This window comes from Lonchura striata, chromosome 1, assembly GCF_050655825.1.
Source record: "Lonchura striata isolate lonStrDom1 chromosome 1, ASM5065582v1, whole genome shotgun sequence".
NCBI classification, from domain to species: Eukaryota; Metazoa; Chordata; class Aves; order Passeriformes; family Estrildidae; genus Lonchura; species Lonchura striata.
In genome coordinates this window covers 45,903,667-45,920,436 of record NC_140703.1, presented here as the reverse complement: position 1 = coordinate 45,920,436, position 16,770 = coordinate 45,903,667, and the positions used below count along the sequence as shown (strand labels likewise).

At 39.3% G+C, this 16,770-nt stretch overlaps 1 protein-coding gene across 5 annotated transcripts in view; it reads right to left on the bottom strand.

Moving 5' to 3' along the window:
• Nucleotides 1–4,395: 4,395 nt before the first annotated feature.
• ELMOD1 (ELMO domain containing 1) overlaps nt 4,396–16,770 on the bottom strand; it is a 45,929-nt gene continuing 33,554 nt past the window's right edge. For 3 of the 5 annotated variants that reach the window (XM_085575937.1, XM_085575928.1, XM_085575936.1), the window contains 7 exons: nt 15,101–15,230; nt 11,896–12,029; nt 10,631–10,699; nt 10,336–10,359; nt 8,201–8,251; nt 6,590–6,723; nt 4,396–5,758 (listed from right to left, as the gene is read on the bottom strand). In XM_085575937.1, coding sequence (XP_085432063.1) covers nt 5,586–5,758; nt 6,590–6,723; nt 8,201–8,251; nt 10,336–10,359; nt 10,631–10,699; nt 11,896–12,029; nt 15,101–15,230 — 715 coding nt within the window. In that variant the 3' untranslated portion in view covers nt 4,396–5,585. The remainder of the gene's footprint in view (nt 5,759–6,589; nt 6,724–8,200; nt 8,252–10,335; nt 10,360–10,630; nt 10,700–11,895; nt 12,030–15,100; nt 15,231–16,770) is intronic. The other 2 variants (XM_021529368.4, XM_021529367.4) reach the window with 1 other exon arrangement.

Below are 16,770 nucleotides of genomic sequence, written 5' to 3'. Positions count from 1 at the left end.
CATGTGGTAGGCACCAGGGATCACAGCATAATAGAATAGCCTGAATTGGAAGGGACCTGAAAGTTCATCTGGTTCTAATCACCTGCCACGGGCAGAGACAACTTTCACTAGACTATGCTGCTCAGACCCACATCCAACCTGTCCTTAAACACTTCCAGGGACGAGGCATCCACAAATTCTCTGGGCAAACTGCCAGTGCCTCACTACCTTCACAGTAAAGAATTTCTTCCTAATATTTATTAGGTGGAAGCCATTCCCTTTGTCCTGTGCTCTTGTAAATAGCCTCTCCATCCTGTAGACCCCTTCAGGTACTGAATAGCTGCAATTAGGTCACCCCAAGGCTACTCTTTTCCTGGCTGAACAAACCCAATTATCTCAGCCTTTCTTCATAGGAGAGGAGCTCCATCCCTTTAATCAATCATCCTGGTATCCCTCCTGTGAACTCGCTCCAACAGTTCCATGTCCTCCCTATGCTGAGGACCCCAGAGCTCGATTCAGTGCTCATGCTGGGGTCTCATATGTCTGTCCTAATTTCCAGTGTCACAGTGCCACGCCCTGTTGTCCTCAGGTTAGGTTTTTCACAGTCACCTGCACATGTCTTCCTTGGTTACCCTTTCAATTGGGTGATACTGACTGAACATACAACAGGTGATCTCACGTCTCTTTTTCCAGCTCCTCTTGTGCTGCTGTGCTTTGCTGAGCTGCCAGCTGTGCTGGTGTTTGTTGGCCTCATGCTTCCCCATCCCGCTACCCTCCCTCATTCCAAGCTGTAAGGTCTTTGGGGAATACACCATCTATAGTTTTGACAGTCCTTCAGCACAGTGGAGCCCAAGCCTAGTAACCAGCCCTCTGCCCTTGCTCATAGCTCCTTTGGAGTTTAGCTGCTGTACCCAGTTCTTGCTTGGAGGTTTTAGAGCTAAATCTCTTTTGTAATTATAGTTCTATATAAAGTAGAACAGTTTCCTTTACTAGAATAAGTAATGACCTGATTTCTATGTGCAGTGCTCACAGGGGAAAGCACAAAGCCTGTCCTACTATATTCCTATAGGATCTGGTAGGAAGAGTCCTGTCTAATCATTGGCAAGTCTTACAGAAAATCTGCTCTGCTGCAAAACTAAGGAAAATAATGAATAATTCATTTCCTTATCCATTTCAGGATTGTTTTCTGCAAAACATCTATTTTAATAATTTATGTGATTTTTAGCTGCACCATGCTGCAGATGCAGAGTACAGAGGGGAACCCTACTGTTTGTCTCAGAGTAGCCTAGAGGATTCCTTAGTGCAAAATTCGAGCCCCCATTGGAACAATTTCCAAGTGAAGACTGAAAGGTGGAAATCAGGGTAGTTAACAACATTCAAAGTAGAACAATTCTCTGAAAATCACAGTTCCAGAGGAGTCTTCCTGTGATGCCAAAATGGTCATGATGATGTCAAAATGTTGATGATGTCAAGCTCATAAGAGCCAGCTGGGGGACAGAAGTAAGCATAATCAGAGTTATCATATTTTCCAATGTGTATACAGAGTCTCCCTATTTCCTCAACAGCACTTGGCAAAGACATGAACTTAACAGTTATAGAATTCCACTCCAGTTACTATTCCAGGCTGTAACTGATTCCTACCTCAATCAGATCCATCCAAGTGGTGGAGCTGTGGATTGAGGTTTCCCCTAGAACTCAGGCAGGAATGGCAACTATCTGCAATACCACACTAGGGGACAACCCTGCAATGCTGGTCACACCTGTGGAAGGGTCAAAAATCTCTGGTCACGTTCTGACAAAAAGGGATGGGTCAGCAAATGACATGTTAAAAGCTAATCACAATCCATGAAGGGAGGGATTAAGAAAGAAATGATGATCCTTCATAATGGAAGCCAATGTATTATGATGCTACCACTGATTTTTTGGGCCAGTAGAGGCATATCTGGGTTCATTAACCTGAGCATCAGCACTCTCTTCACATACATCCTGTTCCACCTAACAGCACTTATTTCAGATGGGGACATGCTGAAAATGTCCAGCTTGCAGCAAAGTGTTTCAGCCTGCTAATTCATCATCAGCTGTCTGTGCCCCACAGGGCACATGGTGGGCACAGGTACTTTAAATATTGCTCTATCATTAAAAAAGATAATAATCTCCTTTACCCTCTAAATGACAATAATTTTTTCATTCCTGCTCCAGGAAATAGGAGATACAATTGTCCAAGACAAATCGTGTAGATAAGGTAGACCTTGTTTGCTTCTAAAAATAATACATAGAAATACCACCAGCACTAGCATTTGACAAACTACTTTCCAAAAAAGCCAAATAGAAGTGCAGCAAAAATATTTATCCTTCCTCAAAGTAAAAAAAAGCCACAAGCCAAAAAGTGTCAGGAAGCTGGAGTAGCACTTGCTCTCCTCCTCCTGGCTGTAATCAACCCCCCAGGCACAGATCCTGTTGGGTCTCACAGCCCCAGCTCCACAGATGCTGGCTGAGCACCAAGGTTACAGAAGACAATTCTGTGCCCACCACACATTAGCTGGGATAAGAAAATGCTGTGCTATGGGAAGTGCTTGAAACACTAATGGAGAGGAATACAGGCACCATTATAAAAGGATGCATACAGAATTAAAGATCTCTAATACTACATAGCCCTTCCCCCCCGCCTCTCCCTCCCCAGGCTTTAAAGAGATCAAGGTATGTACTTCTGCATTTTAACACATTAAATCTCCGAGTATTATACTTCAATCAGTTATATTTTCACCCATTTGCTGACCCAAAGCAATACATATTCTAAGCAATGCATGTTCCACATAGCTTCAGCATGCTGTCTTGAATTTTATACAATGAAGTAGCAGCTTAGACTTACATCATTTGCTGTGCCTTTTTAAAACAACACCTGGGCTGCATGGCATTGCCAATGTCAATTATTTGACTGAGGAAAAATTACCTGTTAAGAAAGAAGGTGACCATTTACTTTACAGCCTGGGCAGGAAGAACTTGCTGCCCAAGATGAACATGGCCTGAGAGACAGATGGCTGGTGAAATGCAACAACCATGAAGCTGTGGAAGGTTTTCTAAGATACAACCTAAACCTTCTCTATACTTAATTAAACCAAGTTCTGCACTCTGCAGTGAGTATAAACATTGATACTTCCTTATTTTAACAACTTCTTAATACTTCCCTTCCCCCCTGCCCCGTCCAATTTCTTTCATTTTCTCTTCCCTAAGAAAAGCAGCATCCAAGTGCTCACAGGTCAGTTTGGATCTGTACTGGTGATAGCATAAATTCTAACTTTTTGAACAAATGCTTAGGTTTGTATCATGGTAAGAGGTCATTCTTGGGGAGGAAGGAAGGCAGTGCCCGACAGACATCTTCCCTCAGCAGTGCCAGCCAGTTTTAGGCACCCACCAGGGATATTCTCTGCCCTGGGTTTGACATTGATTTTGGGAACAAGCATATCACAGGACAAAGCTAAGGCACAAGCAGGCAGGATGACAAGACTTGAAGGCACTGGCATGCAAGGGGTTCACAGGAGAAGGAATTTCACACTTTCACTTCATTAAATCTATCTTCCTGCAAGACAGGAAAAATAATCACCCAAACCAGTTGGATTGTAGTGATACAATCTGACACAGAGCCAGATGATATTTTCTGATTTTATTTGAAGTTGACACCTTGAGACAAGGCACAACTGAGAGGATCAGAACAGTAAGAAGGTAGCAGGAACCTTGCCTCCCTCCCCTGCAACTTCATGAACTGCAGATCATTAAAAATAAACCAGTGTGACATAATAAATTGCAGAAGATATTTAAATCAGAGTGGAGCAAGGAAAGAAAGAGACAGCCTCAAATCTGAAAACAATTTAAAAATCTGTTATAAGAACCTATTTTAGAAGTTTCAAGAGTCACACAACAAAGTCCTTGCGACCTAGTGTCTATAAATAACCACTTTCCAAAATCAATGGTATTAAGTTGAACATGCATAGTTTTTATTCCTTGTATTCTCATGCAAAATATGCAAATGCTAATATTTCCAGTTCCATATTTCCAAATTAGAAGATTAATTATTGCAACACCCATAAAATTCTGCTAACTCCATGAGTGTGAGTTTCCAGCCATGTAGAGAAGTTCTGACCCCCAGTTTACATTTTAGCAAAGAAATGAGACAGCCTAAACCCAAGGAGTTTCCTAGGAAGTTGAAGCACTCCCATTTCTTTATTTTTATTTTTGTTAAATAAAGTGATGACCCAAGCAGGAACTAAAATGACATAAAGCACCTTATCTGAATAAGTTGCAATCACACTTCATCCTTGGGAATACCACAGAGCTGTTAGAATCCATTTTACCTGATCCGTTAAGTAAAACATTTTTCCTCTGTATTACTGCATATCCCAAAAATAAAATCCACAGTGCTTCAGTTTAGAATGATGTATAATTTATTCATATATTCACAAGTAGTTGGACACTACTCAATTTAATCTCCATATGCAAGTGATTTACACAAACATATAATACTAAAATTGATTGCTTAGAAGGTAAAAAATACCATGGGTATGAAATGCCATGGTAGATGTTGTTCAGTATACTACACAATCTTAGTGTCAAACACGTTTATTAATTTATGGTTTTAGAAAAAAGGCAGTTTGCCATTTTGAATTTTTTTTATAAGTAGTCTGGGAAACACAAGCAGTTTATTCTAAACCTTCTAACCAATTATTTCTCCCAGCTCTTAGGAACTGAATTAACAACCAAAGCAACATTTTCAGTAGTTGAAAGAAAAGATACATATTTCTGCTTTCCTGAATTCACCAAGCACCACGTGACCAAATCATATTGCCTTCCAGTGTGTGACACAAACCACTAACCTCTGTATATCCAAAGGAATGCACAGGAATCTAGACCATGCTTTAGCATGGTGGTGTAGGTGACAACAGCCTGATGTTATAATTTTTGGCCTCTGCCAGTATCTGTTAGTTGTGAATGTGTTCACAGCTCACTGTGTTAGCATCACCAGATCATTTGGTATTCATGCATTTGATCGTAATTCTGCATAAACTCTTCTCACTGAAACTTGTATCTCATAAGCCTCATTAATTTTGCATTAAGCATATAGTGGTTGCATGGAGAAAATTGGACTTTAATGTGTTTGTCTGAATTAGATTAAATTGCATTATCTTCTAGATGAGGTCCAAACATATATTTTGCTTGAAATGCCAGTAGTTATCTTAAAACATACCAAGAAGTTAAAAAGCTTTCACAATACAAGATCCAGGTACTTATTCCACATATACAAAAACACTGCTAGATAAATACAATTCAATTGTCAATGCTGAATTATGAAGAAAGTCTAAAAAAATAGAAAAACTCTGATATCTGGACATCAATTCAGAAGGTAACACTTCATAATGAGGCAATATGAGCACCCATTTAAAATGAAAAATCCCCAACACAAGAAGCATAAGGGGATCATGTGACAAAAATAGATGAACACTGCGCCAAAAACATGCACACGATTGCCATGGTCATTCAGTATGCTAGTGATGGTCTAACAGTGATCTTAACCAAGAGTGAGATGGTGCTTCCAAATGAAATCAGCTGAGTATCTACATATTGATTAAACTTTCTGATGCAGCAAAATGAGGACACAGAGCCATCTCTGGGTTCTGGAGCTGTCGCAAGATTCGCTTGTAAAATTTCTCCCTAACGCGATTGAATTCCATTATGTCCAGTGGATCCTCATCAATCCAGAATTTGTGGAATTCATGCATTAAGTAGCCTACAAAGCAGTAAGAAGGAAGAAGAGATAAATACTGCATGTAATGATGACATATAAAATTAGAAAGTAGCTCGGAATTAATAATTATAATCTGCACAGAGAATCCTGGTCACAGAGATCTGACACCTCATGACACTGGGCAGGAACAAGACTAAACCTGTTCTGGATAATGCCAAAATTGGATGAATATTACACACACAGGCAGAATATCTCACAATAAACACAAGAAGTTGCTAGTCATCTTGACATATGGATTCACAAATTGAAACATAAAACCAGGGAGTATAAAAACAGGGAAAGATGCTGCAGGTACTCATTAGCAGTTCCTTGCCTACACATTGAAAAATATTAAAAGTATTACTCCCACTGTGCAAAGATGAACAGCAGGTCTCTGCTGTAGCAAGGATGCTCAAATACAGGGGAAAGAGCTGTCAAAACATTATTTTGGCGTTGGAGCTGCAACTCTGCTGAAGGGTGGGGAATAACACTACAGTGTAGATGCAAGTATTGTATGACAGTTGGATTTAAGGGGAAACAATAGTCAGACATTCCTTAAAGCACATTTGCTTTCTTCTTATTATTTCAAAACTAGGAAGGTCACTTGGTAAGGTGCTTACTGCACCTTCTTGTTTGTGTTTCTTTATTTGTTTTACACCTTGGTTTGGTAGTGGCCTCCATCACAGCTTAAGAGCTGAATCCAAGCATCCTAGACAGTCACCATGCTGTGTCAGAGGACTTTATTTCTTTTTTTAAACTGTGGGCAGTATTATGTTAGCAGAGTACCAATTATGCATTTCCACCCCTTGCCCCACACTCACACCCTGCACTTACAGAATGTCTGCTGAAAGTGGGTGAGCGTTGGTGCTTCTGGAGCAACGTTGTAGAAGTGGGTCTTCAGAGCCCCACTCACGAGCAGGTTGTATGCAAGGTCTGTTATGTTAATGCCCACGATGGCAAAAGAGTAGCTGTAAGGAAAAGCAGGAACTTTTGTTGAGATTTCACCTTCTTTTGTCACGTTTTCAGGAATACTGATGACCCTGATGTTGCAGATTTCATATTACTGAGATGTAGTAATTCTCTCCTTTGTAAGTTTCCAAGGTGCAAAGCAAGGAAAAACATTTATTCTGCATGCTTTTTCTAGCATTTACCTTGGGAAATACATGGCCACGGTAAAAACAGGGATTTCATCACTGTGGCAGCCTTTTCAGTAGAACAGGCTGAAAATAAACCTACAAAGTAAGAACAAGCACAGATGTTCCTGTGGTCTTGCACTTGCCACTGAAACAGGGCAAGGACTCCACATGGTGGCCACAGCTGCAGGGTGACCCATCATTTGTTATTTTTAACTGCTGGAGTTCCCACTGGAACCCATTACCCATAGTTAGGAACCTGACGCTTCAACAACCAATCCTATAAATACATTCATATGCCTAAAAAGCTTGTGAAAAAGATCCAGTTGGGTCACCTCTAATTTCTCCCTAAAAGAAAACTAGAGAAAAAGGCTAGAAAACAGGCAAAATCCTAAATCAAAGCATGCTGGAAACTGAAACAAGAAAATCAGACTCATTAAGCAAATTCTGTCCTGTTAAGAGATATCAACAAGTGAAGTATATTTAAGCACAACAAAACTCAGAAACTGGAAGTCAATTTGTAAGGCTGGTACATAAAGACCTTGACATTTCTAGCCATGACTATTTCCCAAGAAGGCATATAAAGACTCACATGGACGTTTAGTCATAAAAGCAAACATGTTTGGATATTCAGTGATTGAATTTTTTCTCAGCTAAAGACAGCTGTCTTCTCTAGACTGTCTTGGGTATTTTTTCTACCTCTGTCAAACAAACAGAAAGATTTTCTTTTTCTTTAACCTTTTTTACATTTCAGGAGGAAAAAAAAAAAACAAATCAGAAGTCCAGAAGTTAACTTCAGCATGTGGCCTAATGTCAAGTTTCACAGAAAAATTAAATATGGGCAGTAACATCTTGTATTACAGATTTTTAGATACATTCAGAAGGAACATGCTGTTCCATTTCCATGAATAATGCAGTTATACCAAACCCACTGTTAAAGAAGAAAAAACCCTCAGTACTATTTCTTTGCTATTATATTTTCCTAAAAGCAGTTCTGAACCTGGCTTTGACAGCAGGAAGTGAAACTTGATCATGTTATGTGCTAAGAAGAATTAAACATATATTAATCACCACACTATATATAGCACACAGGAAAAGCTTCTCCTTGCTACAGAATTTTTGGGTTATTTTTTTCTGAATGTAACTTTTTTCTCTTGTAATCTTTGATCAAAGTCAAGATGTGGCAGATGCACATATGCTCACAGAAATTTGCTTTAAAAATTAATTAGAAAACACCTTTTCTCCCTCAAATTTACAGCATCATTGTTATCTGCTATGTTTGTAGCAAATTTTAAAAGGTCTTTAAACTTACCCAATTGCCTTATCAAACTTTTTCTTCTCCCATTCAGCTTTGCTAAGTTGGCTGAGGAAGAAAAAATAGTTAAAATCCAGGTATTGCCAAACATTACTAACTGAAAAATATTTTCTTTCAACTTCTCTGATGTTATAATATTGATTGAACATGATATTTTATCTTCTTTTACATGGCTAATCCCATTTAACAGTCCTTCTGTCTGAATGGATTGATAAAAACAGACTTGAAATGGGTAACTGTTTTAGAGCATTTCCAACCAACTCGTCTCACCATTAGAAAATGCACCATTAGAAAATGCACCATTAGAAAATGTCAATGCTCTCAGCAAAAGCCCATTGTTTTCTAAATTAACCACAAAAGGTGATCCACTTCAGTTAAGCTCGAGCTGTACAAGAAGTTGAAATTACATTTAACTAATCAAAGATGGTGTTAGCTTTTTTGTGTTTTCAGAGATATTCGTGATACTCATCACTGGTGATGAGGCATGATTCACCTGAGGTAGCAAACATGAAAATACTCCTCTGACAGTAAGCTTTTATGACTGGCCAAATTAGAAATCCCTCAACAGCCAAAGATAAGGAACAGTTTCCTATTATTTGGCACAATAATGCAGTGCTTTTCAAGGACACAGAAGACGCCTCCCTTAAAATAAAATTAGTTAGGGAACAGATTGATTTTAAACTAAATTTCAGCTCTTCAAGGATTTAAGAGCTGTGTGATCCAGCCAGTCAGCCAACATCCCACTAGCCAGGTTTGAGTCTACTGAAATGAGCAAGTTTAGCAGAAATCACTGCCTGCATTTAAAACCAGCTAAAGGCAGGCACAGAACTGACCTAACCAGGAGCCAACAACCTTGACATGGCTGTGGGAGTTTTGCTCTAGTCAGGCAAATCCAAGTTTTCAAATTTTAGGTCCTAAATTATAGACAGCTATGTGTAAAAGCATTTTTCTTAGACCATTCTTGAACTTCAATACATATATATCACACTAAAAACAATTCCCTGAGTTTCAGGTAAGTATACTATATAAAAATTTTTGTCATTAATTACTTAAGATGCTAATATATTCATACCCATTGTGACCTGAGGGTTACTAGCTGATGTTCATGAGGACAAAACTTCAGCTCCTTAATAGCTTTGCATGCAGGAATACACTGTTCTTTGCTCATCCTCTAAAATCTGAACCATCTTTATAGGCTGTGGCATAACACCAGTTAGAAAACCCCAGGTAAAGACTGAATAATAAGGATGGCACACATAGGATGTGGGCAAGTGAAAGAGTTCATCTGAGATAGAAAATCCATTGATCATGATCCCATCAGAAAACAGCACAGCTGCTAAGCAAACACATCAGGAAGATCACCATGGACACCACCTGGAGCATCTTCTACTGAATGCTCTGTCAAGGCATAGAAATTGCACATGCTCACACTGCACTCCAAGACTGCCCTTGGTAATCAAACATGCAAATGAACCACGCTAATATGTTCCAAGGGCTTTTTGTCATAGAGTTACCATTAGGAACTCAGCAAAAAAAAAAATCAAGAACCCTGAGGAGATCAAAAGCTTCAGGATTTAGGTGTAAACCAGTTTTATGGATATGTAACATTACTGGGTTATGGATATCTAACATTACTGGGCAGAAGAAGAATGTCTTTTAAGGCAACTGATTTCTGTGTAACTGGCTAGGAGGCCTCCACTCCCCAATAATTATGGGGTCTCTTATTGACAAATTACCTGCAAAACAGTTTGTGACACTTGAAGGTACCTGATCTCTCAACAGTCAGGACAATGGAATAGCCACATTGGAACCATCATTAGTCAAGGTAGAGAGAGTATGTGAATATAAATAAAGGAGCTTTTCAGCTGTGCTAACAAATATTTGGCCTAGACTACTTATGATTATCAAGTCAGTCACTCTAACTATATCAAGCAAGGTGGATTTCTTTTTTGACATATAAGCAGTTCATATGTACCAGTGTTCAACTGCCCAGTTTGGGTCAACTCTAAAGGAAAGAATATGGATCTCCCAGTGTTGTAACAAAGACTTTAAGTTTGTAACACCCCAAATTGTAGTGTGATTTTTATTTACATGTACTGTCTCAGAAAACTTAGAAAAAAGAAAAAAAATACCTTAGTTCCTTCTTAGTGACTTCCCTTTATTATGAAAAAACACAAACAAATTAAAATAAAGGTAAATAAAACCACAAAAATAATTTGAAATCAGAGTGAAAACATTTAACACTAAATTTAACTATTTCCAAGATTCAGAATACAAGTTTGCCTCTTCAGGATCAGTACTTTAAAACAGACAGTATGTGGCAATACCCAAGGATATGCCCAACACAGAGAAAAAACCCAGCCCCCTTCCTCAAAGAGAACCAGCAGAATGCTCTCTTAAGTTATTGTTTCTGGTCTCAAACATTACCTGTATTTAGGGTGAAGAGAATCAGTGAGAACTTGTTGAGCTATCTCAGTGTCCCATTCAGCAAAATACCTGCAGACATATATGTTCAGGGGGAGTTGTTTAGAAAAAAACAAAACAAAACAAGAACGACAGCAACAAAAAAATCTGAAGTCATACTAAGCTATTTATACACATTTTTTTAAAGGCCAGCGCATGTGTTACACAGTATGAGTAGCATCTGATGTGTTAAACTCATTAAACTGCCACTCAGACCACCAAACTGAAAGATTAAAGCAGCCTCCAACTCTTATATGAATTTAGTGAATGTGCATTACCAGAGTCTCTTTTCTACCCACACTACAGAAAACCAGTTGTTTATGACTGGAGCATGTCGGGTGCTGAGCTCAAGAGAAAGCAGTTCAGGCTTCTTGATCTGGCAGATTCATTAAGCAAGATAAGAGTCATCACAGAAGACTAAGAAATTAAATACATGGTAGGGATTAATTTCAAATGGAAGTTCAAAGCCAGAGTCAAGAATCCAGATCCTCAACTGAGATTTACTAGGGAACAACATACGGACAGAGGATGATTTATGTCCTTCAATCTGTAAAAGCCGAAAATACTAATTTTTCGCCTCATAAGAAGAAGTTATTTTACCAAATGTTTCTAAGTTATGTAACTGCATGCAGCAAATACAAGGGCTGGAGAAAATAACAGGCATTAGTCAATTCCCAAATTACATAGCACAGCTATGGCATTAACACCTGGTGTGCATGAGTTGGAAGGAAAAAGTGATGTAAACTCACTGCTTGAGTATCGACAGAAATTGAAGTAGTAGTCAAACTACCTAAATTTGCATTGCTGACTGCATATCAAATCTTTTGTTTAAGAATTCAGCATGAAAATCCCAAAGAAAGCAGCTGAGCAGTAACATAACCCTCCCACCTACATACTTCCAGGGCATTTTGTTTAAGGAGATCTAGATATACTTTACATTTCTTTCTGGTAGGAAGAGAGTGTTAACTTGCTGTGTCACAGAGAAACTAAAAGAACGGCTTAGCAAATGGTATTACAAGGTTGAATTAGGAATACTGAAACAAAGGAGACCTCCTTGAGAAGAGAAACACTCCAAAAATTAGGCTAACAAATAAATTCTTTAATTTGCTTAATATGAAGTCCCTACCATTTTAATAAGTTATTCCTACAGATTTCCTAAAATCTGCAAGTAATTTTGCTTTTCATGACTTCAGACACACAGAAACCCATCTGCAGTGGGACATACTTACACCAAGTTATATAAACCCAGGAGACCCATTCCTCTAAAGTCTGTTTTAGGATCGTCACCTTGGAAACCAATTTCACACCACTGCTTCGAAATCCGAGCTTTCAGTGGTGAATTCGGCTTCAAGCATTTCCACAACTAGGAAGATTACAGGTAAAACATAATTAAGTTTACACACAGTAGAGCCTTTTTTTTTTTTTCTCTTTTTAAACCAAGCTAAATTCTGAACACTGAAGAGACGACTGCAGTAACTGCATTGCTATCCCAGCAACCCAAACACAAATCAAAGTTCCTCTGGATGTGTGTCTGTGGGGGGAAATCCCAAACTGCTCTGAAGTATTGCAGACATTTCAGCCTTACAAGGCTCTTCTGGCCTTATCACAGCTGTTCTAACCTCTCACACAAAGACCTGTTTTGCCCATGCTTTGTGCATCGAGGTGGTGTCTGCCTCCATAAGCACAGAGACAGGAATGGGCTGGAATTTGGTTGTAAATCACTGACAGAGCAGTAGAGCAGCTTTGAGTCCCTGAGGCTCTGCAACAATCTTTTCTCTGGCATCTTTTGCAAGTCTCTGGAAAGGTTATAAATCAAGAGACCTGACTTGGCTACCACAGTGTTGAAACACAAATTGGAGAACATAAAAAAAAAATCCATACAAGGATAGCATGTGTACCATCATATTTAACTAAGGGAAGAATCATTCATTGATCTCACATAAAGAAATATCTGATTTAACAAGCCAGATCATCAGCTGGAATAAATCCATTTAAATTCACTGGTCCAGCAACTTTAATGGCTAAATATTATGTCACTATGATCCTAAAAGCAGCCTAAATTGACATATGACAAATACATACCTTTATGCATACCTCATGTTTCATATTACAAACTCACCCTTTCTGAAGTGTATTAATAAATCAGAATTTAAAATTAAGAAAGTGTATTAATCACCAATCATGAGTTGGTGAGTACACCCTCAAAATCACTTAGATAAAGGCTACCCAAGGGAAAGAGCTGTGTGCACATTTCCCAAATAAAAACAGAAATTGTTTTAATTTTAGCAATTCTAACTGCATTTAAAATTAAGTGCCCTGGGAAGGCTAAAACTTTAATGATTTCACTTTGTAATGACTGGATAAAGCATCATTGCTTAAACCAATGTTCATCCATCAACAGTAACTACAGTATTAATCATTAGTACAATCACATTAAGTTAATCTTTCTCTCATTCATAAAATGTTCTCCTGGTAAACATGAATAAATTATAGCCATTAGGAACCTGAATTACCCATTGTAGAGATCACTTAGCAGAGTATCTAGAAGGAATGAAAACCAACCAGACTATTCTTCCACAGTGAGGATTGGAAAATGAATTAAACCCTTGGACATATTTCCATTTGACATTTGCAAAAGTAGAACATCTGCTGTAAACAAGCGCTAATACTTAGGTGAAACTGATACTTTTCTCAGCATTCTGAGTTTGCATAATGTTGCACAAACTGCACTGTTTAATCTCTCCTCAGACAAATGCTCAGTTTCCATTCTGCTTTTATGCTCATGAAATTGTTTTTAAAACACTTCCATGACCACACATCATTGCTGACATGATTCCCAGGACCTTGCCCTTGCAGGCTGGATGGTGGGGGGAGACTACAGCCAAGCTCCTTGGTTTTTCTCCCCTGTGATCCCATCCCCAGACCCTACTTGCTCTCTGAGCAATGTAGATGCTTGTATTTAGGGTATTTAGGGATGCTTTCCTGGAGCCAAAGGCCCTCTTTAATCTGCAGTGAGATGCCTGATATTTTCAGGGACCAACACTGTAGGCTGCCACCTGGATTTCTCACCTGCAAGACATAGGCTTCTTCAATGGATAAATCTGTGTATCACTTTAGTTAAAACTCACTCTACTCCCATAAATTTGTGCATTTGGCTGCACAGGAGCAGGACTTGGAGTCCATCTGCCCAAGTCTACCTGATGGTTAGAACACTCCTTCAGGGCAGCTCTGGATTTGGACCATTCCTTGGTGAGACTCTCACCTCCCATCAGTGGGCAAACCTTAGAGGCAGCTTTCCAGACTCCAACAGGAACACTGACCATCTGAGGCATTTTTAGAAGTAGTTACTTGCACGTGACAGCCTTTGTATAATATGCCTACTGGGATTTCTGGAAGACCAAATAATTACAGTAAAATTTCCAGAAGCTCTCACTGTAACTTGTGCAAAGTTTTACACTGCAATCTACAACATGGAAGACATCTTCATGATTGTCTGGTATCGTTAAAGTCTTCAACAGTTTTGTCTTAAATTGAAAAAGAAACCCCCCCCCCACAGCCAAACAGGTACTATGTTTTTATAAGAACCCTGAAAATTCTCTATGAAGGCATTTTGCTTATAGACAATAAGCTCACTATCACTTATTCTATGTTTCTTGGAATTTCTCTGAAGCATCTTGCAATAGGTACAGTTAAATCAGGATCAGGACCAGGGCTTGCTATTAGACTGTTTTCCAGAACCTTTATTTTTTCATCAATTTTTTTCTAATATAAGAACTCTATAGCTCTTTCTCTGCTTATGGCTTCAAGATAGAAAATTGCTTTTAGTATCTGCTCCAGTGCAAGGCTTTTCTGAAAGCATGAAGGAAGTAAAACCCAATTGTTATGGTTTTCCTAACTCTGCGTGTGTTTATCTAAAGAATAGTTCCATTTTGTTTTCATTGAAAATACATTTGGCAACTATAAACATGTAAGTTGTCAACTCTCACTCTTCCACATAATAAAAAATAGATGTTTGCCATTGGTACACACAGACTACCCTCAAAAATACAAGAAATTGAATAAATAAATTTTTAACTTGGTTAATAGAGAAAAATACCCTTCTTGTGTTGGAGAAAGGCGTACTGAAGTAGGACATAAAGCTACTTTTCCAGAGCTCACTGCAGATAACAGCTCTGTGCTCTAGGACGTGCGTTATCCAGTGCCTAGATATGGTCCAGCCGAGGGAAATGCACTTATCAGCCAGGGAGTGAGCTGCTTGCTTGGCAGGTGTTACACCACCCAGACCAGATTATAATGCTGTGTAGTCTTATCCTAAAAGAGGTACAGGATGGAGGAAGGTGACAACAGCTCTTGATGTTTCAAGGAGGTTTACGAAGCAGGCTTGGGAGCTGACATGACTAAAGGATGCCCTCTAAGCACCTCCTCAGCGCCTACCTTCAGCAGCATTTCCTCGTGCTGTGGATTCTCCGAATCGTACGGCTCTCGGCGCAGCTTCTCCACCTCCGCAATGAGATTTCTGTAGCCCACAATCTGCAGCAGGCATGCCTGAAGAGACACTCCCAACCTGAGGGTGAGGAGAGCAACATATTCCAACTCAATCAAGTACAGCCACGAAACAGCGCTGCCGCATACGTGCACGGCCAATACACATGACTCCATGAACTGATAGTCTAACACTTCAGTTGCAACAGGATAATTTCCAAGAGATCAATTTACATTAAACAAGGCATTGTGAAGGGCATAGACTCATTTAGTGCCTTCCTTAGATGATAATATTTGGGATTTTTTTTAAACCGTGAACAGTGATTTTTCACATTGAAATCACATTATAACTATACACAGCAGCATTGAATGCCTATAGCAAGCACATTACTGAATCTTTCTCTTCATTCCAATGACAGCTTCTCAAACAATTCCCTGGGATCAGAGATGTGAACTTGAAAAAGGCTGAGGGAGGAAAGAAAACTCAGCAAAAAGCTAAAAATAATTGTTTTGCTTCTGTGCCACTAAAGCTAGCATAAAGAAGCCAAAACCCTGAAGTCATATAGTTTCAAAGATCTGCCTCCAGGCAGATTTGGCTTTTGTCTCATGTTAAGAATTATCACAATGGTTCTCTTTTCATTATAATGCATATTATTGTGTTTCCTTTTTACATTTTCTGGTGCATCATCAAAAAGCCAAACCCAACACATGTGAAATAACTACCCTCAAAAAACCCTAAACCAAACTTAAAAAAAAAGAAAGAAAGAAAACTCTGCACCAAACAACTGCTTTACATTAAGATTTTGTAATACAAAATAGAAGTCATGCAGTATGCAACTCCCATGCTCATAGAAATATTTGCTTATATATGGAAACATCCCCTTTAATATTTAGAGTGTCTAAAAATATTGAACACCTGGTATGAATTTGGAGGGCAAGCTAAGTGTGCACCCCTATTCCTCTGTGGAACACAGGCTGCACTGATACTAGGCTGCACAGGTTCCTTGCCTGTTGTGCTTGATACACTGAAACATTTTTTTAATTATGTAATACTCTTAAATTTTCTGAACATAACTGCTTATCTTTTGAGGCAAATCCTTCTTGTCTAAATTGAACTCCCTCTATAGCAAGGTGACCTGCCTAGGATGAGGAAAAGGATGTGGATGTTTTCTACCTGAACCTTACTAAGGCCTTTGACACTGTTTTCCTCAGCATTCTACTGGACCTGCTACTCATGGCTTGGGTGGGTGCACTGTTCACTGGATAAAAAACTGTCTGAGGGTGGTAGGGAATGGAGTTACATCCAGCTGGAGGCTGGTCACTAGTGGCATTCCCCAGGGATCAGTTTGGGACCAGTTCTGTTTTATATCTTTATGGATGATCTGGATGAGAGGATCAAGTGCACTCAGTCAGTTTGCAGCTGATACAAGTTGGATGGGAGTGTTGATCTGCTGGAGGGCAGCAAGGCTCTGTAGGGAAATCTGGGCTGTCTGGATCCATGGACCATGAGATTCAGGCGAAGCACTGAGTCCCCCATTACGTGAAAGACATTGAGGGGCTGGAGCGTGTCCAGAGAGGGGCAGCAGGGCTGGGGAAGGGGCTGGAGCACAAGGGCTGTGAGG